The 17,828-nt window shown below is 47.6% G+C and overlaps 1 protein-coding gene across 1 annotated transcript; it reads left to right on the forward strand.

The window, feature by feature from the left end:
* The first annotated feature begins 5,846 nt into the window (after positions 1 to 5,846).
* On the forward strand, positions 5,847 to 15,977 carry LOC104369598 (carboxypeptidase A2). Its single transcript, XM_086610059.1, has 11 exons — positions 5,847 to 5,911; positions 8,467 to 8,548; positions 9,421 to 9,555; positions 10,365 to 10,463; positions 11,080 to 11,181; positions 12,449 to 12,550; positions 13,296 to 13,406; positions 13,741 to 13,831; positions 14,227 to 14,426; positions 15,460 to 15,544; positions 15,790 to 15,977. The coding sequence occupies exons 1-11, from the start codon at positions 5,847 to 5,849 to the stop codon at positions 15,975 to 15,977; spliced, it is 1,260 nt and encodes a 419-aa protein (XP_086466185.1).
* The last annotated feature ends 1,851 nt before the right edge of the window (positions 15,978 to 17,828 follow it).

Genomic DNA, 17,828 nt, shown 5'->3' on the forward strand with positions numbered 1-17,828 from the left:
ATTCCCAGCTTTGACGCAGCTGGAGTGAGAGGAGATGAGTCCCATGCAACGTTCCCCAAACGCTACAGACCAACGGGACCTGAGGGCACTCTGGTGTTCCCTGGATGGCAGCTGAAGGACTTAATGGGCAGAAAAGAGGCAACTTTGCGATGCCATCTTCCCCATGGCTCCGTGAGCGCTGTTGACCAGCATACTGGGGCTTCCCAAGATGGTTGGCTGGACAATGGGTCGCTGAGGGGCTGCTCCGAATGTGGAAACACTCACCCTTCAGAGAGGAGACAGTCCTGTGCCCCACGTCCAGCGCCGACACTCCACGGGATACCTTTTTTCTTCTCTTTGGTGGTATTCTTGTCAGAATTCCCTTGCTCTCTGGCACTAGTCAGAAACAGATGAGAGGAAATATGATGAGGATGAGGAAGGCTTTGTGGGCATTAGAGGGAACATCCTGCTCTGCTCCTGTGCTGGCATTTTGATTATCTATCTTGTCTACTGTGCTTGAAGAAGATACTGTTCAATTCTGTGTTTTCTGCTGACACCTGGTGGCTTTTAGCAGAAGGTGACTGTGGGCCTTACTCAAAACTTTCCTGCCTAAAGGCTTTCACAACCTTGGAAGTTGTTACCATTCATAGCTATCTCATGGAATGATGTCACTGTTAGAACTGGTCTTTAACCTCCAGGTAAAGGTAACTGATTGTATGTCTCCCAGTGCCCTTTCCATCCCCTTCTTGTTACTACCAGTTAATAATTCATCCGTGTGCTCAGTGTCCTAAAATGCAAAGCTACGACATGATCCGATGGAATTTGTGGTGTGTTATAAACAGGTGTGACTCGCACGTGAAATCTGGGGACAGCTCTGAAGCTGAAGGCTGTTGATTTCCTAATTTAAGGGAATTCAAGTTGGAAATAAGTAGCTCCACTGAAGTCAGTGTTACTGCACCAGCACATGGCTGTGGATTTTCCAGAGGGATCAAAATGAGGGTTCTGCTCCTAAAATGATACCAGTCACACATACAGATGGTGAGCCACATATTGAAATCCCTGCTCATTCCTTATCCAGGTCCCTTGTGGATTAGGAACGTGGAAATAATCCATTACTTACAGAAATAATAGTTCTCTCACCAGTAATCCAAAATTAATTGTGTTACAGCCAATTAACTTCGATCATCCAGGAGATGAGTTGCAGACGGAGCCCTTCGCCGCGTTACAGGTCTAGCTAGAGATGATGAGAGAAGAAACATTTCTATCCGAAGGTGAAACTCGTATGGGATTTCTGAGGAATATGGGCTTGTAGAGAGTCTCGAAACTCGTATGGGATTTCTGAGGAATATGGGCTTGTAGAGAGTCTCGAAACTCGTATGGGATTTCTGAGGAATATGGGCTTGTAGAGAGTCTCGATGGAAACGGCGAAGGCATGAGGGGTCCCCTCCTGATCCTCTCTCAGAAGCTCACGCATGCTGTGAGAATTAGCATTATATAAGGAATTAATGTTTGTATGTTCTAAGTAACACCATGTGTGTGATGTTGTTTCCATGAAACACGTTCTCCAGAAAGCCTAAGAGAAAAGATTATGTTCTGATGAAAGGGAGAGCGATTCAAAAGGTAAATGTTAAGTTTTAATATTAAGGTAATAAATTAAGTTTTGTAAGTTTTGCGTAGGTGTCGTGGTTTAACCCACTGACAACTAAACACCACGCAGCCACTTGCTCACCCTCCCTCACCCCTGGGGAACGGAGAAGGGAATGAAAGGGAAAAAGGGAAGAAGACTCGTGGGTTGAGATAAGAACAATTTAATAATAATAATAATAATAATATAATTAAAAGCAATGGTGATAAATAATAATATATTAATATATATATATATAAAATATGATAATAATAGACACAAGTGATGCACAGTATAATTGCTCACCGCCTGGTGACCGATGCCTGTCCTGGCCCGGCCTGGCAAGCAATCCCAAAACAGATAAATCCTGACACTGCAATCCCAGACAAGTGAGAGGCCCAAAAAGAGAGAGAGAGAGAGAACTCAGAGAGATGAAGAATCCGAGAGAGCCCTTGGAAGAGCTAGAGTTCCTTCCTGGTCAGCCCTCATCTATATACTGGGCATGAGGTTCCATGATCTGGAATACTCCAGTGGCCAGTTTGGCCCTCAATCCTAAGTGTGAGTTCACTCACAAGGGGAGTTGTGGACCCTCTGTCCCAGCCATGCTCCCCCCAGCCTGTTGTGCTCCGGCACACTGGCAAATCATGGGAAGCTGAAAGGTCCTTGATGTCTCAGCACCAACTACAGATATCAGTGCGCTGTCAACAGCCTTCTCCTAACAAATGCCAGGCTAAATCCAAAACACGGAGCTCTTCTAGCTGCTAAAAAGCAAAACTAACTCTGTCCCAGCTGAAACCAGGACCGTAGGGCTCAAAAAAGCAGTTTAGGAAATGCCCAAGACCCTGTGAGGGACCAGGAGGTGATGCAGAATGGATGCAGAGGGGGCAGAGGGGACAATTGGGGCAGCAGCAGCACAAGGAAAGCTCAGTGCAGCATGGATTGTCTCCTTCTTCTCTTCCACTTTCCTACTGAGTTGCCGAACACTTATTTTGAGAGGATGGGACACGAGAAGAACTGTGGGATCAGGTTCAGATATGCTCTGTGGTTATGGCGAGGACAGGGGCTGCCTCTTTTGTCCTAACTGTGACAGGAGAGATGACTATGCTGGATCTTGGTTGCAAGAACCTTTTTTAGACCATAGAGGGTCCAGACTTTGCAGAAAAGGACTGATTCCATCTAAAATTGGTGACTTTTGAGGTATTTCTGGTTGGCAGGGGGAGTTGGTGTCCGTTCTGGCCCTCTGCCAATGGCAGCACAACGTCCCGGCGTCGGTACGGCCATTTTAAGCGACGAGGCAAAGTTTGGTTAGACGAGGTTCTTCTAACCTTTCCGTTTTTAAACAGGTCACCAGGGTGCTCGTGATTCACTGCATGATACCACATCCTCTCCGGACTGTGCAGAGAGCGCGTCCCACCCTGCCCCTATTAGTGTGCCAGGGCCCTGAGAGCGCTAATTACCCTGACGGGGCTCATGTTGGGCCCCCACCCACGCACCCTCCGCCCCTTGGCGCAGGAGCTGCATTAAGCTGAGGCCGTTTGGTTTGGTCCTTGTTTGAGCTGAGGTGGGTGCACGGTGGATTTGGGCTTGTAGTTCTTGACATCCTGGCCGTGGAGCTGCTGTGGACTTACCTGAGGATCTGGATTGCATCCATCCCCGGTCAGTGCCACCAAACCTGCTCTGCTCCTCTGGTTTGGGTCCCGTGGGGCCGTGCTGCTTGTGGTGAGCTCTGTACCCCTGCTTGCCTTGCGTCACCTTTGGCTTCTGGCTCGCTGTTGTGGTGCACCCCTGCTCTTGCAGCTCCTTGGTTTGCTCAGGTGTTTTGGGTCCTGGGCTGAGCACTACAGAGGCTGACCGTGCAGGACTTCACCCATAGGACTTATTGCTCTTCAAACCCTGCAGGACCTTATGGCTGCAGCGGGAGGTTGTGGTGCCGCAGGCTTATGTAGCCCTTTCAGTGGGGATTCGGAGTGAGTACAAGGATTTGGGCTTAAATGCAGCTCCTTAAGTGCAATGGGTGGATGCTCCAGATGAGGCTGGTCAGGGCACTCGGAGCTTGTTGGTGTACTTTAGACCCTGACATCATGTTTGGCGGGATCTCTTGGCAGCCTTTAAATCCGTGCGGGATGTAGCATGAGTAATGAAGCAGGCTATAATTTTGCCTTAAATTAAGTCCCTCCTTCCTGTTTTCAAAGAGTGAATCCGCAGGAGGTGGTGTGGACAGCCTGTTGGTTCTTTCTGAAACGTTGAAGAACACAAGCTACAGGTGGGATTTGACTTCCACCAGAACTACTGTAGTGCTAGAAGCAGGGAATTCTCATGATGGTTCCTGTCTCTTAGGGCAGACTGGCATTACCTGATGTGTGTTGCAGGGAGTGGAGATCTGCTTGTTTCCCAAGGGCTGGTCTTAGGTTAAACCTCAGAGACCTGAGGACTCCCAGGAACGTACCTTACCTCCTGGCAGAGCCTATGTTCTCTGCAGTGTGCCCCCAAGACACAACAGTTGCAGGATGACTAATTCCTATATGTCAAAACAGGCAGAATCCCTGCCTGAGGCTCCTTTTGTTCCCAAAACCATGACGCCTGGCCTTACAAAAGACTTGCTTGGAGTCTGCTGTGAACCCACGACGAGAAGCTACTGGCACGTCCGCACAGAGGTAGAGTGGGAGTGGAGATTAGGGGATCCTCTGGGAGGTGCTGAAAAATGTTGAGGGCGATATCGGTGAGATCCTCCGGGGACTGTCAGAGACTTCTTTTCCTCAGTCTCCTGAGATTGAGCACAGAGTAGCTGAACCGTCTCCCTTTTGTCCCATGTGAGTTCCCAGGAACCCCATCTGCAGGAATTACAGCGGGGTCAGCGCCCAGCTCTTCCTCGGTAACATTCTGCGATGGGATGAACAAAAAGTGTATCCAACAGCCCTCCAGCTCTACCTGGTGTTCTGGGACAACCGCAGCTGGGTGTTCCCTTGACCAAAGGCAAGGGAGATAGTTCCTGAAGCTTAGCCAGGAGACTGCTCATCGCCGTTACTCCCTCAACGTGAATAACAACAACTCAACGTCTGGGCACCTTGACAGAAGACGAAAAAGGTGGAGGCTGTTCCCCATGAAGTGAGACATAGACAGAGGCCACCACAAGAGCAAAGGGACCCAGAGAGCTACTGGATCAGGGGAACATTATAAAGCTGAGAGGACCTGGCAGTGGCTGTTCCAGCACTTCTTCAAACCTGTGTCACCACTTCCTGAGAAGGATCATAGAATGGTTTGGGTTGGAAGGGACCTCAAAGATCACCCAGTTCCAACCCCCCTGCCATGGGCAGGGACACCCTCCACTACACCAGGTTGCCCAAAGCCCCATCCAACCTGGCCTTGAACACTTCCAGGGATGGGGCAGCCACAGCTTCTCTGGGCAACCTGTGCCAGTGCCTCACCACCCTCAGAGTGAAATCTAAGGATACTTCCTTAGAAGAGGATTTCTAGCAAGGTGTTCCAAGGAGAAGGGTCTAGCTGTGCAGTTGAGCTCCTCTAAGTTCCTGTTCACCCCAGGCTTTTTTCTGCTCCTGCTATGCAACTCGCTTTCGTGTAAATCTTGCTGCAACCTCAATTTGCTTGAAGCACCAGCTGGCTGGATCTGTATGAAACCATCCCAGCTGAAGATGGAGAGGATGCTAGGAATTTGAGTAAAGAGTATATTTAAACTATCTGGCTTATATCCAGCAGTGATTAAGAGCACGTTGACATCATGGCCTTGGCAGGCAGGACTCGGAGCCTGCCTGCTATCGCCGGAGTGATTATTTCACTGGATTGTTTCAAACGGAGTATTTCTGCTGGAATGAGATCTCTCTGCTGGCTGCCTCTTTCTAGCGAGGAGTGGGCTATTGGAAATCCATAGTAGGACAAAAAACATGACCAAGAGGTGCCTGGTAGAGCTCCTGACCCCCAGTGAGAGCTGGGATGACGTTCAGTTTGACTCTGTTTTCCCCAGTCTAGAAAAATGTGTAAAAGGACACTGAGGATCTTTGTGGGCAAAGCTTTGAAAACAACTCCTGCCTTACGGGTTTGAATGTGTCAGTGGAAAATATTTTTTGGAGGTGAAATCGGCCTCCTATCTGTTGGTTGCCTTGAAAGCTCTGATAAATGTGAGAGTGTAGTCACGTGGAACACAGATATATTTTTTCTGAAAAAGGGTTTCTTAACAAGTCCTCTATAAATTCACTTTTGCTAGGCTGAGTTGCACTTCACATCAAACATGAAGCTGATTTCGATCTTCAGTGCCCTCTTCGGGGCTTCCTTGTGCCTGGAGACTTTTGTTGGGTGAGTTATGCTTTTGTGGTAGACCTTTTGTTTAAGGCCGTATTATCCAGTTGTTGTTTATCATGATCTTAACTTTACAAAATTTGCTTGGGGCTAATTCTTTGCTTTTTTTGACTGACCTGTCTTATGGCTTTGGTACTCCAGTGTTTGAAGGAACCCCTCTCTGCTTTCCTTTGGGTTTTCTAAGGAGAAGGGTCTAGCTGCAGAGTTGAGTTCCTAAATTCATGTTCACCCAAGGCTTTGCTTTGGCTTTGACTGTACCTAGGGAGTGGTCTTGAGCCTTGATCTGGAGCTGAACCTCGCTGCAAAGCTCGAGTGTTCAGCTTGACAGGTGTTGTCCAGCACAAAGCAGAGCCAAAAGACCAGAGCCTGGCTTCAGATCGGGGAGGTCATTAGTTTCCCTTTGGTTTTGAAGTTTCTTATTTCTCTTTAAATGCTTAATCCTCTTCAGAGCCTTTCTAAGCGATTTGAATCCTTAATTTCAACCATTATCTGTGTGTTGCATCGCAAACTTATCTCCTTCTGGTGTATTTCCTCACAGTCGTGCTGACTGTGTCAGAACCTTAATAGCAGATGACAATGATAAACGGATACTTCCTGAGATGTAGTAAGCAAGCTCCAGATTCCAGTGAGTAAATCTGGATATGAAGATACAAGGCTTAAGAACAAGAAATAATATACATAATTTACTAACACCCTAGGATTTGTAAAGCCAGGAGAAGCTATTTTGATAATTTGATCTGGGCTCTGGCGTAACGTAGATTAGGTTCTCGTGAATTCATTCCTTGGTCACATCCAATAGCTGTGGTTAATGAGCCTCATCTCCTCTTCAAAGAAGAATCCAATCTCGAAATAAAGCTTATGATGATGGAGAATCCAATAGTAAGTTGTTAATGTGGTAAAGTGCCTTCAGTGTTGAGAGAACCTGGTTCAATGGAAGAATCTTACACCTCAGCTGGCCAGACTGAGGAACCTGGTGTTAACGAGTGTCTCGTCTCAGCAGCTGAGGCCACACTAGTAAATAGACACACGCAACACTGCGCTTACACACCAAGTCCCTTGTTTACTCTGTCTTAAGGTGTGTTTTCCAATTCTGCAGTTATTCCCATCGGTTTGCTCTGAGTTGTCTCCAGTTTTCAGTACTGCCTGCAGTGGGTGCCAGCAGAGCCGCTGGGCCACGTCAGGATGTGGGACTCCGTGGACTTTTGTTGCGTCTCCAACAGTGGCCGAAGGCAGATGCCTGGGCAAGAGAGCGCTTCAACCACTAAACGCCGTTTGCAAACGCAGCATTAGTGCTCTAAACCCCAGCTGAGGAGCACAGCGGTGCTTTTGGCTGCAGCTTTGATCCCAGGCTGTACTCCCAGTGAATTATTTGCTGTGGCTCCCAGGTTTCCTTCAGAACCACCTCCTGGTTCTCCAGAATAAGATCTCCTGTCCCCCAACTCTTGCATTCCCTTGTTCATGGATCCTTTTGTCATTTCATAAAAGCATTAGGTGGAAGGAAAGTCTTTAGTCCATCCTCCCACTCAACCCATGGAGGTGTTTCCTCTTGTTATTATCATCTATCCCTACTGAGAAGAGTTCCTAATTTTTTTTGTAACTTCCCTTCAAGTACTTGTAGGCTGCAGTTAGATCAGCTCGAGCAAGCCTGGGTTCATCAGCCTCTCCTCGTGGTACCAAACTGCCTGGAACATCGTGTCATTGAATGGGATAAATGTTTTTAGTGATCTCAAAACCACTTAGAGACTGTATGTTGCACAATGCACAGTCTAAGTTAATTGCTGGGGTTACCTCTATAACCAGTGGAGTGAGGTTCTTCCAGACGGTGATTCATTCCGCCTGGAATGGTGCAAACCACCCTCTGATGGTATCAGCTTCTGACACCACAGGGAGGTTTGTCAATAGTCTTTGGCTGAACTGAAGAAAGGTGAAATGAATCCCATATTTAGTGTTTGGTTTCCTGTGTTGTATACTGCTCCCCAAGCATTTGATCATTTGCAAACTGAACCAAATTTTTTTTTTTCTACAAGTTGTTGACAAAAAAAAAAAGAATCACTATTAGATGCAAGACTGATCCTTGCAAGCGATTAAAAACTCATCCACTTGATGCCTTGTTTATGATGAAATCTTAAAACTGGCTATTTAACTAGTTACTAATCTGGTGCTCACATAGCAGACTGGCCCTGCAGGTTGTTGGTCGAGCTCCTGGGTGACACTAAGTCAGCTGCATTAAAGAATTCCGTGTCATGGAATCACAGAATGGTTTGGGTTGGAAGGGACCTCAAAGATCATCCAGTTCCAACCCCCCTGCCATGGGCAGGGACACCCTCCACTACACCAGGTTGCTCAAAGCCTCATCCAAGCTGGCCTTGAACACTTCTAGGGATGGGGCAGCCACAGCTTCTCTGGGCAACCTGTGCCAGTGCCTCACCACCCTTGTCGTATCGGCTGGTAACACGCAAGTTCTACCCACCAAATTCTTGATCTCAGTAACAAGCTAGTTCAGCCAGACCCCTTTTTGAGACGGTTTCTGAAGACTTACTGATTTATTGCAGGCACCAGATTCTCCGAATCAAGCCAAGAAATGAGGAGGAGGTTAAGAAGTTGCAGCTTTTAGAGTCGCTGGAACACTTTGAGGTATGTTATTACCACAGAGGAATTTTTCAAGGTTTCAGACTGGGGTAGAACTTACCAGGGTAGAACTTTGCATCACATTTGGAAGGTTCATACTGTACTGTGGCAGCTGCCATAAATGAATTTGCTATCTCAATATTTGGTGTTTGATCTGCAAGTTCTAGTACCAGCCTGGTACTGAGGAGTACCTGCATTCACATTTTCTTCTTACTGGCTTTATGATCATATTTGAATGGATCTTCTCTTAATCTTAGTATCGAGAAGCTTGTCTTTCAAGTGGAGATGCTAATGTTTTTGTACTTATCTCCTAGCGTTGTGGGAGGAATTTATTAGAGTCTATGTTCTATTGAAGCAGGAAAACACACTGTAAAATTCTCGTTATTACTGTTCTTATTGCCGTTGGTGAGAATTTTTATTTTCACTTTCTTTAAAAATATGGATTTGAATAGTATGGAAATGAAAATTTAGAAAAGCCTTACCAAAGGAGAAATAAAAACAATGGGTTTCATATTACCTAATACTGCAGTATGGAACTTTTCTTGAAACTATTTCTGCTAAAAGGGAGAACAGTAAAATCAATGTCATAGAAGACTAAAATTTCCTTTTGCTTATGTGACTGAAGCTCTCAAGTCAGTGAAAATGCTGACTTTAAATTTCTGGTTTTTTTTTTTTTTTTTTTTCTGTGAATTTGTGACATTAACTGATAGAAGGTTGTGGTGATGCCAAGCTAAAGGCTGGAGCGTGGTGTAAGCATGACGGGGGACGACACTGCAGGAGTCATTCAATTTGGGAAAAATCAGTGTTTCTAAAGCTTTAGAAGAGCTGTTTGCAAAACACTTTCCCCAAACTAAATACATTTTCCTTTCTCTTTTCAGCTCGATTTCTGGATAAATCCCTCCACCCCTGCCCGCCCTGTGGATGTGCGAATCCCCACTAACTGTGTCCAAGCAGTTAAAGCCTTCCTGGAGTCCCATGGGATTGAGTACTCCGTCCTGATCGAAGACCTGCAGGTAGGCAGTGCCGTTGGCACGTGATTAGCTTTTAAATCCTGTGGAAACAAATAATGATTCACAATCTGACCTCGTTCATTAAGTCATGGGCTCTTCTATACTCTGCTTTCCATGAGGTCCCCCCCTTATTTTTATAGTGTGTGGATTAATTTCTCAAAGATAATCTGTGGGTCACTGCTGCGTTGAGGAGCTGTGGAGATCACTCTGCAGATGCTATCCGAAACTATGTTGAATAGTGACATAGTGACATCAACAAACTCCTAGGCTCCACAGGGCTCCTCTTCTGGTAACCCCTGAGGAATTTTGTGTGGTCTTTTGGCCTCAAAGGTTTGGGAACCACAGCACTGAAGTGGCTCATAATTCTGTAATCTCTGTTAAGAGAAGCTCTGGATCATAGTCTGAAAGCACTGTACACCACCGTGTGAGAGAGAAGTCAACCCCTTGGGCATTAATCCGACATTTCTTCGTGGGCAGAAATCCCAAGATGGCACCTAAAATAGCATTAAGTCAGCAGAAACACTGCCTTTTCTTTTTTTTTTTTTTTTTAAATCCCTCAAACTTTCCATTGCTATTCTTATTCATCTTGACCAGTGTTTAAAACTTAATGGTGACCGTTTACGCACTGGTATTCTTGCCCACTTCGCTACGGATACATTCAGCAGAAGCATCTGTTTGCTTCCTAGCTGTGGGAAGTTTGGATCTGGGGCTGGGGTCAGTACGTAGTGCCATCACTTTGTTATTTGAGATAAACATTTAGTCAGAAGTTTGCAAATTAAGCAGGCTTTTCTCATCGGACTGGCTTCTTTTAGGTTGTTCTAGATAAAGAAAAGCAAGACATGGCCTGCAGTCAACAAAGGGATCGCAGCCGCAACACCTTCAACTATGGAACATACAACTCTTTAGATTCCGTGAGTACCTCAGCTTTAGGGGAAGAGAATTCTTTTTTCTGGCCTTTTTTTCACCTACTGTCTTCAATCAAACATCCTATATTAAGATCCAGAATGTCTTTCTGCCTTCTTTTGGCACGTGGTTTTGTTTTTAAATGTATTAATTTCACGATCAGCACGACGAGCCAGTGCTCTCCCTGACAGAGTGTTGAAACGGGCAGGTGTTGATGATACTTTTCCATAAACACGTCTGCAGAGCTCTGGCAAAACCCTTCCTTCAGACTCTCAAAAGAGAGAAAGAAAGAAATGAATTAATCTTGAAGTAGGGAAATACAGGAAGCCAGTAGCTATCAAGCAGAGCAGGGGGTAAGGTATTTTTATTACCAGAAGTTCTTGAAGAGGGTTTCGAACTTTTTCCTGAAATAAGTAGACCTTGATGATATAGCAGTGCTTCCTTCTACTTCGTGATGTTAGGAACAGCACTGACTATGCTGACATGAGGTAAGGTGGGGCTTTGGAGAAGTCATAGTTAGGAAGGCAAAAGGAGAGAAAAGTAGATTTCATCAGGTCCCACAATTGTTCTGGTTAGTACTATAAATAAAGGTAATGTAAATGTCATCGTGACTTTTCATTTCAGATTTATGAAGAACTGGATAATCTTGCATCTGAGTATAGCAATGTTGTCAGCAAGCTCCAGATTGGGGAATCCTATGAAAAGCGGCCTCTGTATGTGCTGAAGGTATGACGTATAACGTGGCGCAGAATGTGTGCATACAGACTTTGGACAAGGGCATGGAGTGATAGAACAAGGGGCAATGGCTTTAAACTGAAAGAGGGGAGATTTAGATGAGATCTAAGGAAGAAATTCTTCCCTCTGAGGGTGGTGAGGCACTGGAACAGGTTGCCCAGAGAAGCTGTGGCTGCTCCATCCCTGGAAGTGTTCCAGGCCAGGTTGGATGGGGCTTTGAGCAACCTGGTGTAGTGGAGGGTGTCCCTGCCCCATGGCAGGGGGCTTGGAACTGGATGATCTTTGAGGTCCCTTCTGACCCAAACCATTCTGTGATTCTGTGATTCTATATATGTGCATACGTATGTGTTCTCACACATGAGAGGTGGGCCTGTGCAAACCTCATGAAGTTCAACAAGGCCAAGTGCAAGGTCCTGCACGTGGGCCGGGGCAATCCCAAGCACAAGTACAGGCTGGGTGGGGAATAGATTGAGAGCAGCCCTGAGGAGAAGGACTTAGGGATGCTGGTGGATGAGAAGCTCAACATGAGCCGGCACCGTGCGCTGGCAGCCCAGAAAGCCAACCGTGTCCTGGGCTGCATCCAGAGCAGCGTGGGCAGTGGGTTGAGGGAGGGGATTCTGCCCCTCTGCTCTGCTCTCGTGAGACCCCCTTGCAGTGCTGCCTTCAGCTCTGGAGTCTCCAACACAAGAAGGACACGGAGCTGCTGGAGCGGGTCCAGAGGAGGCCACGGAGATGATGCGAGGGCTGGAGCACCTCTGCTCTGGAGACAGGCTGAGAGAGTTGGGGCTGTTCAGCCTGGAGCAGAGAAGGCTCCGGGGAGACCTTCCAGTAGCCTTCCAGTACCTAAAGGGGCTACAGGAAAGCTGGAGAGGGGCTTTGGACAAGGGCGTGTAGTGACAGGACACGGGGCAATGGCTTTAAACCGAAAGAGGGGAAATTTCCATGGGATCTAAGGAAGACTTGCTCTGAGGGTGCGAGGCACTGGCACAGGTTGCCCAGAGAAGCTGTGGCTGCCCCATCCCTGGAACTGTTCAAGGCCAGGTTGGATGAGGCTTTGAGCAACCTGGTGTAGTGGAGGGTGTCCCTGGGTTGGAATTAGATGATCTTTAAGGTCCCTTCCAACCAAATCGTTCTAGGATTCTATATACATGTGTTAGAGATACAGCACAATTCAGTCCAAAGCATCCCAGTCTATATGGGATGTTCTTGACTAAAAGGACTCGGTGAGAGTTTTAAAACTTTCTGTTTTGTTTGACAGTTCAGCACTGGAGAAAGCAACCGTCCTGCAATCTGGATTGACGCCGGTATCCATTCCCGAGAGTGGGTTACCCAAGCGAGTGCAATATGGATAGCTAAAAAGGTCGCTTCAGCAGTGATGGATTTTTCTTTTCTCTTGGGAATGCCTCTGACTGTTTAAAAGTGTATCACACCTGTATGTCTTTAGCCAGCTCTGCTAACTCCTTCACCCCTCTTAAAACATCGGACTCTATAGAGAATATCTCAGCTGCCTGGACAAAGAATTGAAAAATGCTGTGTGTTGTTAGAGCAGCTTGGAGAAGTTGAGGCAGACAAAATGTAGTGGCTCAGGTGAAATTGTTGAGGACTGCAGGGTTGATAGGTATACAAATAAACAAGGACTTTGAGATTAGTTTTAGCTGCTTTGGTCTGCTGACACAGAGAAACACTGTGTCCTTGGTTACCTTCAACAAAAGTGCCAAAACTTCCAGCTCTACATAAACGAGCGTTTAAATTCTGCTGAAAATGACTAAGCTACCAGAGAAGAGCAGCACAGTTGTGTAGACCCAACTGGGCTAATCCATCTCAATCTTAGTGCCAGCCTTGGCCCGTTCTCTAGGACAGGCTGGAGAAAGTTTTGTTACCCTCCTCCGTGAACTTCCTGTCTTCTGAATAAAACAGTAAACCAGATGCATTGCTCTCTCCAAGCTCCAAGTGTAACGAGGAACAGTTATGGGCAGCAGATAATTAATGTTTCTTCTTTGCCTGCCCTGAAAGGCAGACTTGCTTCTGTATCCAGCTGTTGGAGCGCAGGCGTGCGGGAAGGAATGACACTGATACTCACCGTGTACCATATTGTCTCTGTTTAGATTGCCTCCAGCTATGAGAAGGATCCATCCATCACCTCTCTGCTGAACAAAATGGACATTTTCCTGCTGACAGTCGCAAACCCTGACGGATACGTGTTCACTCACACCACAGTAAGCGTGCTGTGTGCCCAAGCTGATTTAGAAAGCTGCCATGCTCTTCCAAGCGAGCAATAAATGCGAGGGAAGTGGGCTCTGCAAGGAGTTGCAAAAGAGTTGGGCAGCCAGAGATACTAGTGACTTGTCTAACCCATCTTAACTCTCTGTAAATTCGCCAGCCCTTCGATTTTTGTCCGTTGGCCCATCTCAGCGGTCAGCCCACCCGAAATAATCTTAGGCTTGTGCCTAGGATCTCTTCCTGGTGAACGGCCACTATTTCTGGGTAGCAGTTTTAGTGCAAGGGCTGAGATTAGCTCCTTGCCAAAGCCATGGTGTGTGTTTGGTTTAGAATCGCATGTGGCGGAAGACCCGCTCCAAGAATCGAGGCAGTCTGTGTGTTGGAGTTGATCCAAACCGGAACTGGGATGCAGGTTTTGGAGGTAGGAATAAAGTTTCTGGATTCTTGCTGTCACTAAGAGAAAAGTTCCCTTTCATGTTCCCCGATCCTGTTACGTAGGACTGGCAATTCCCTAAATATAAGGGATTCAGAAAGAAAATGGTCCGATAGGATGGTAGCTGTCTTTTGTAAAGATGATTTCACATCGATTAAATGCCAGTGAGCACGAGGTGAAGGGCGTAATCTGTGTCTTCTAGAAGCATGTTCCTTGAGTATTCATGCTCTGTTGCTGCTGTTCACGCGTTTGTCAGCGCCGAAGGCTTTCCCCTTGGTTGAAGACCTGTCCTTAGGAAAGCCTGGCTTTGTGCTGATCTGCTTTGACCTTTCCTGAATATCAGTTCTTACAGGTTTGCCTTTGTTCCTCCTTTGTACCAACAGGTCCCGGAGCCAGCGGTAATCCCTGTTCTGATTCTTACCACGGGCCCAGTGCCAACTCAGAGGTGGAAGTGAAATCTATTGTTGACTTTGTTAAGAATCATGGAAACATCCAGGCCTTCCTCACCCTCCACAGTTACTCTCAGCTCCTGATGTATCCCTACGGCTATAAGTGCACTGAACCGGCAGACTACGCTGAGCTGGTGAGACATAATGACTTGGCTTTAGCTTCCTCTCTTCTGTCCAGCTGGATTTCTACTCTCAAGTATCTCAGGGAGACACCAGGATTAAAACAAGAGGCTAAACTCTGCCATCCATAACAGTAACCACCCATGAGAGCGAACGAAAACCTGGTGCGGTGTGGTGCAATGCCTTTAAAAGAGGGATCTTGGTCGTATGCAAACATGTGCTGTCCCCATCCGTTCTCAGCCCTCTTTGCTCACTCACATTTCCTTCCTTCTGCTTTGATGACAGCATCACAGCTGTGATAATGTCTTTGAGGTGATATGGATCTCACAATCATAATTCAGATGGAAAAGACCTCTGGAGGTCTCTAGTCTTGCCCTCTGCTGACAGCAGGCAGGCTTTGGAGCCAGAGCCAATTTCAAGGCTGGATTGAGTAGCTCAGGGCCTTTCCCAGCTGAGTTTTGATTAATTGTTTTTGTAGTTCTAAAGAAAAATTCCACAGATTTTCCAAGCCCTTCCAAAAGTTTCCTCACTGTTGTGGGGATTTTCTTTTTCCCTCTTACCTAAATGAAGTTCCCCTTGTGGCAATTTGTTTGTTGCCACTCGTCCTTTCTCCCTACACCTCCAAGAAAAGCCTGGCTCTGTTTTCTCTGCAACCACCCGTGATGCAGTTGACCTGAGCACAAAACTGACCACTGGCTGTTGGAAGATCTCCGACTACCTTGGGATTTTCTGGTCTCTCTTGAACCTTCTCTTGACAAGACAGTTGGTGAGATGAAACACTGCATGATCAGATGTAGGACCTGCTATGGTTTAATTCACCTGCGATGTCATCTCCCAAAAATCCTGTGGAAACTGGGGGTGCTGTCCCTAGTGTGAGAGGTTAAGAAATTGATTTGGCACTAATTTATTGAGGGATGTGAAAGATTGGAGATTTTGTGAAAGATTGTGGTGATTTGCCTGAGTATGGTTCAGCTTGGTGAAATCTGAACATTCCGTCTCCTTAAGTGTGGCTACTTCCTGACTCGTCCTTCGTCTTCTCCTCCTCAGGATGCCTTAGGAAGAGCTGCTGCCAGTTCCATCCAGTCCCTGTACGGCACCACCTTTACAGTGGGGAGCATTTGCACTACTATCTGTGAGTATTTTGCTACTCTGAGCTTTTATGAGCTGTCCCAGAGCAACAGTCTCTGTCCAGCCCACCAGATCTCTCCCTCTTGGAAGCCATGATGCTTCTGTAGAGTGACACCACCAGTCACACATCAGAGCTGAGCGTTCGTGTAAAAACCTACTCTTTGTCCCTCACAAATATAAAAAGTAGGACAGCAGAACTCAAATCAATCCTCTCTTCATCCCTCTGGCTCTTCTCCCTTCCTCTTCCAGACCAAGCCAGTGGAGGCAGCATTGACTGGAGCTATGATTATGGCATCAAATACTCTTTCGCCTTCGAGCTGCGAGACACGGGTCGCTACGGTTTCCTCCTGCCAGCCGACCAAATTATCCCAACTGCAGAGGAGACCTGGCTGGGCCTGAAAAAAATCATAGAGCACATGCGAGACAATGCCTACTAAAAGCTGGGGTGGGAATCAGCGGTCTCATGAATCTTCCACCCTTGGCGTGGTTGCGACAGCTGTAACGACGCGGCACCCGGCTAAATAAAATCCCTGTGTGAGTTCCTCCTACAGCAACACCCGTCTGCGTGTAAAAAGCATCTAATGCTTGTCTTGTTCACCGAAACTCTGCGTGCGTCGTAGAGCCGCTGCGAGATTTTTAGGACACAAGTGTGGTCCACCTCGATGAGACACGGTAGGAGCGGTGACAGAAGGAGGATGGAAGACGTGAGCGCTTGTGTGGCTGTCGAGATGTCAGAGTGACCTCCAGCGAGACGGAGAGCGCAGGCCTTCTCCTCCCCAGCGGCACGAGAAGTCAGCTGAGGGACTTGCGTCAGTGCGGAGGCTGAGGAGGGGTGAAATGTAAGAGCAGGAGGGTGTGCTGGGAAAGGAGGAGAAGCTCATCTCCAAGCTCACCACTGCTGCAAACCGTCCTGCCTCGTGCCCTCTGCAGCGCCGTCTCGATTAGTAAATGCAATTAGTTTGCTCCGAGCAGCAGTAGCCCTTAGCAAGTGTGTTGTACTTCTGCAAACCTCCCTGCCATCACAGCAGCCCCCTCCTCACAACCAGCCCTGTCACTGGTGCAGAAACCAGCTCCTGGGAGGCTGAGGGTTTTCTAAAGGATTTCTGAAATTTGGAGGTTGAAAGCACCGTCACCTCTTCGGAGCTGCTGAAGCCCTTGAGTGATAAACTAAATCATCTAGAAAGTAAATTGCTCCGCTGCTGCGGCGTAACTACAGCTGGGGGGGATGACGTGAACCTGCTTCACACTCCAGTAGCATCCAGGGGCTGTTAAAACGGGACAGGGAAGGATTTATGTTTTGTGCAAAACAGCTCCGTGTTGCCACTCTTGTAAACTTGGGAGCTGCGGCAGAGCTCACTTCTGGGGGCAGGACGGGCTCCTGCGGGTGTTAAGCAGCATAATTCCGGCTGTGAGACTGATTAAGGGAATTTAATTCCCTTTAACAAGCCTCAGGACGCTGCCGGGCCACCGACTGCTGGTGGGAGGGGGTTTCCTGGCCTGACGTCCCCATATATTTGTCCTGCCCGCTTTTCTCCCTCCCAGATTTGCCCAGTGGGCACAGTTGGAGGATGGAGGTAGGAGGACCCAGCACAGGTCCCTCAAGAGCCTCCCTCTCTTGTTATTTTGTTCAGCCCGCTAATTTCTTAGGGATTAAGAGCAAAGAGCTCAGGGCCACGCACGGGAGCCGCCGAAGGATGGGAGATTAGCCAACTCTGCTGCTGTTGCCGTGCTTATCAAGTCTAACAGGTTTATCTCCATGTCCCGTGATGCCCTCAGCAGCTGGTGAGTTACTCACTCCTCCGTGAGCTTGGCAGGACGGCAAACACGCCCGGCGCAGCGGGTGAAATGTTTGCTCGGACTCAAAGGACACGAGGCTGGTGGCAGGGAGAGGAAGGGGAAGGTGCGGTTGAGGCATGGGGAAGCACCACGTGGGTTTGGTTTTGGGTTAAATGTAGGAATTTTGGAAAGCAAACCCCAGCACGGGGCAGCTGGCCCTGCCCGTAAGTGTCCCCATGCCTTCCACTTGTGACCCCATCCAGTGGCATCTGCTTCCCAAACTGATCCACCCTTCCAAAATCCCGTCCTCCAGCCAGAGATGACCCCCATGGTGGAGGGGTTGGAACTAGATGATCTTTGAGGTCCCTTCCAACCCAAACCATTCTGTGATTCTGTGATTCTATAAAAACACTGTTGGTAAAACCCAACTGACAGGGAGGTGCCAGGGTACGTGGTTGACTCCTGGGTCCAGCTGACCTGCTGCCACCAGAGTGGGGACCTTTTGGCAAGTG

Source organism: Tauraco erythrolophus, chromosome 4 (genome assembly GCF_009769465.1).
Source record: "Tauraco erythrolophus isolate bTauEry1 chromosome 4, bTauEry1.pri, whole genome shotgun sequence".
In the NCBI taxonomy this organism is placed as follows: Eukaryota; Metazoa; Chordata; class Aves; order Musophagiformes; family Musophagidae; genus Tauraco; species Tauraco erythrolophus.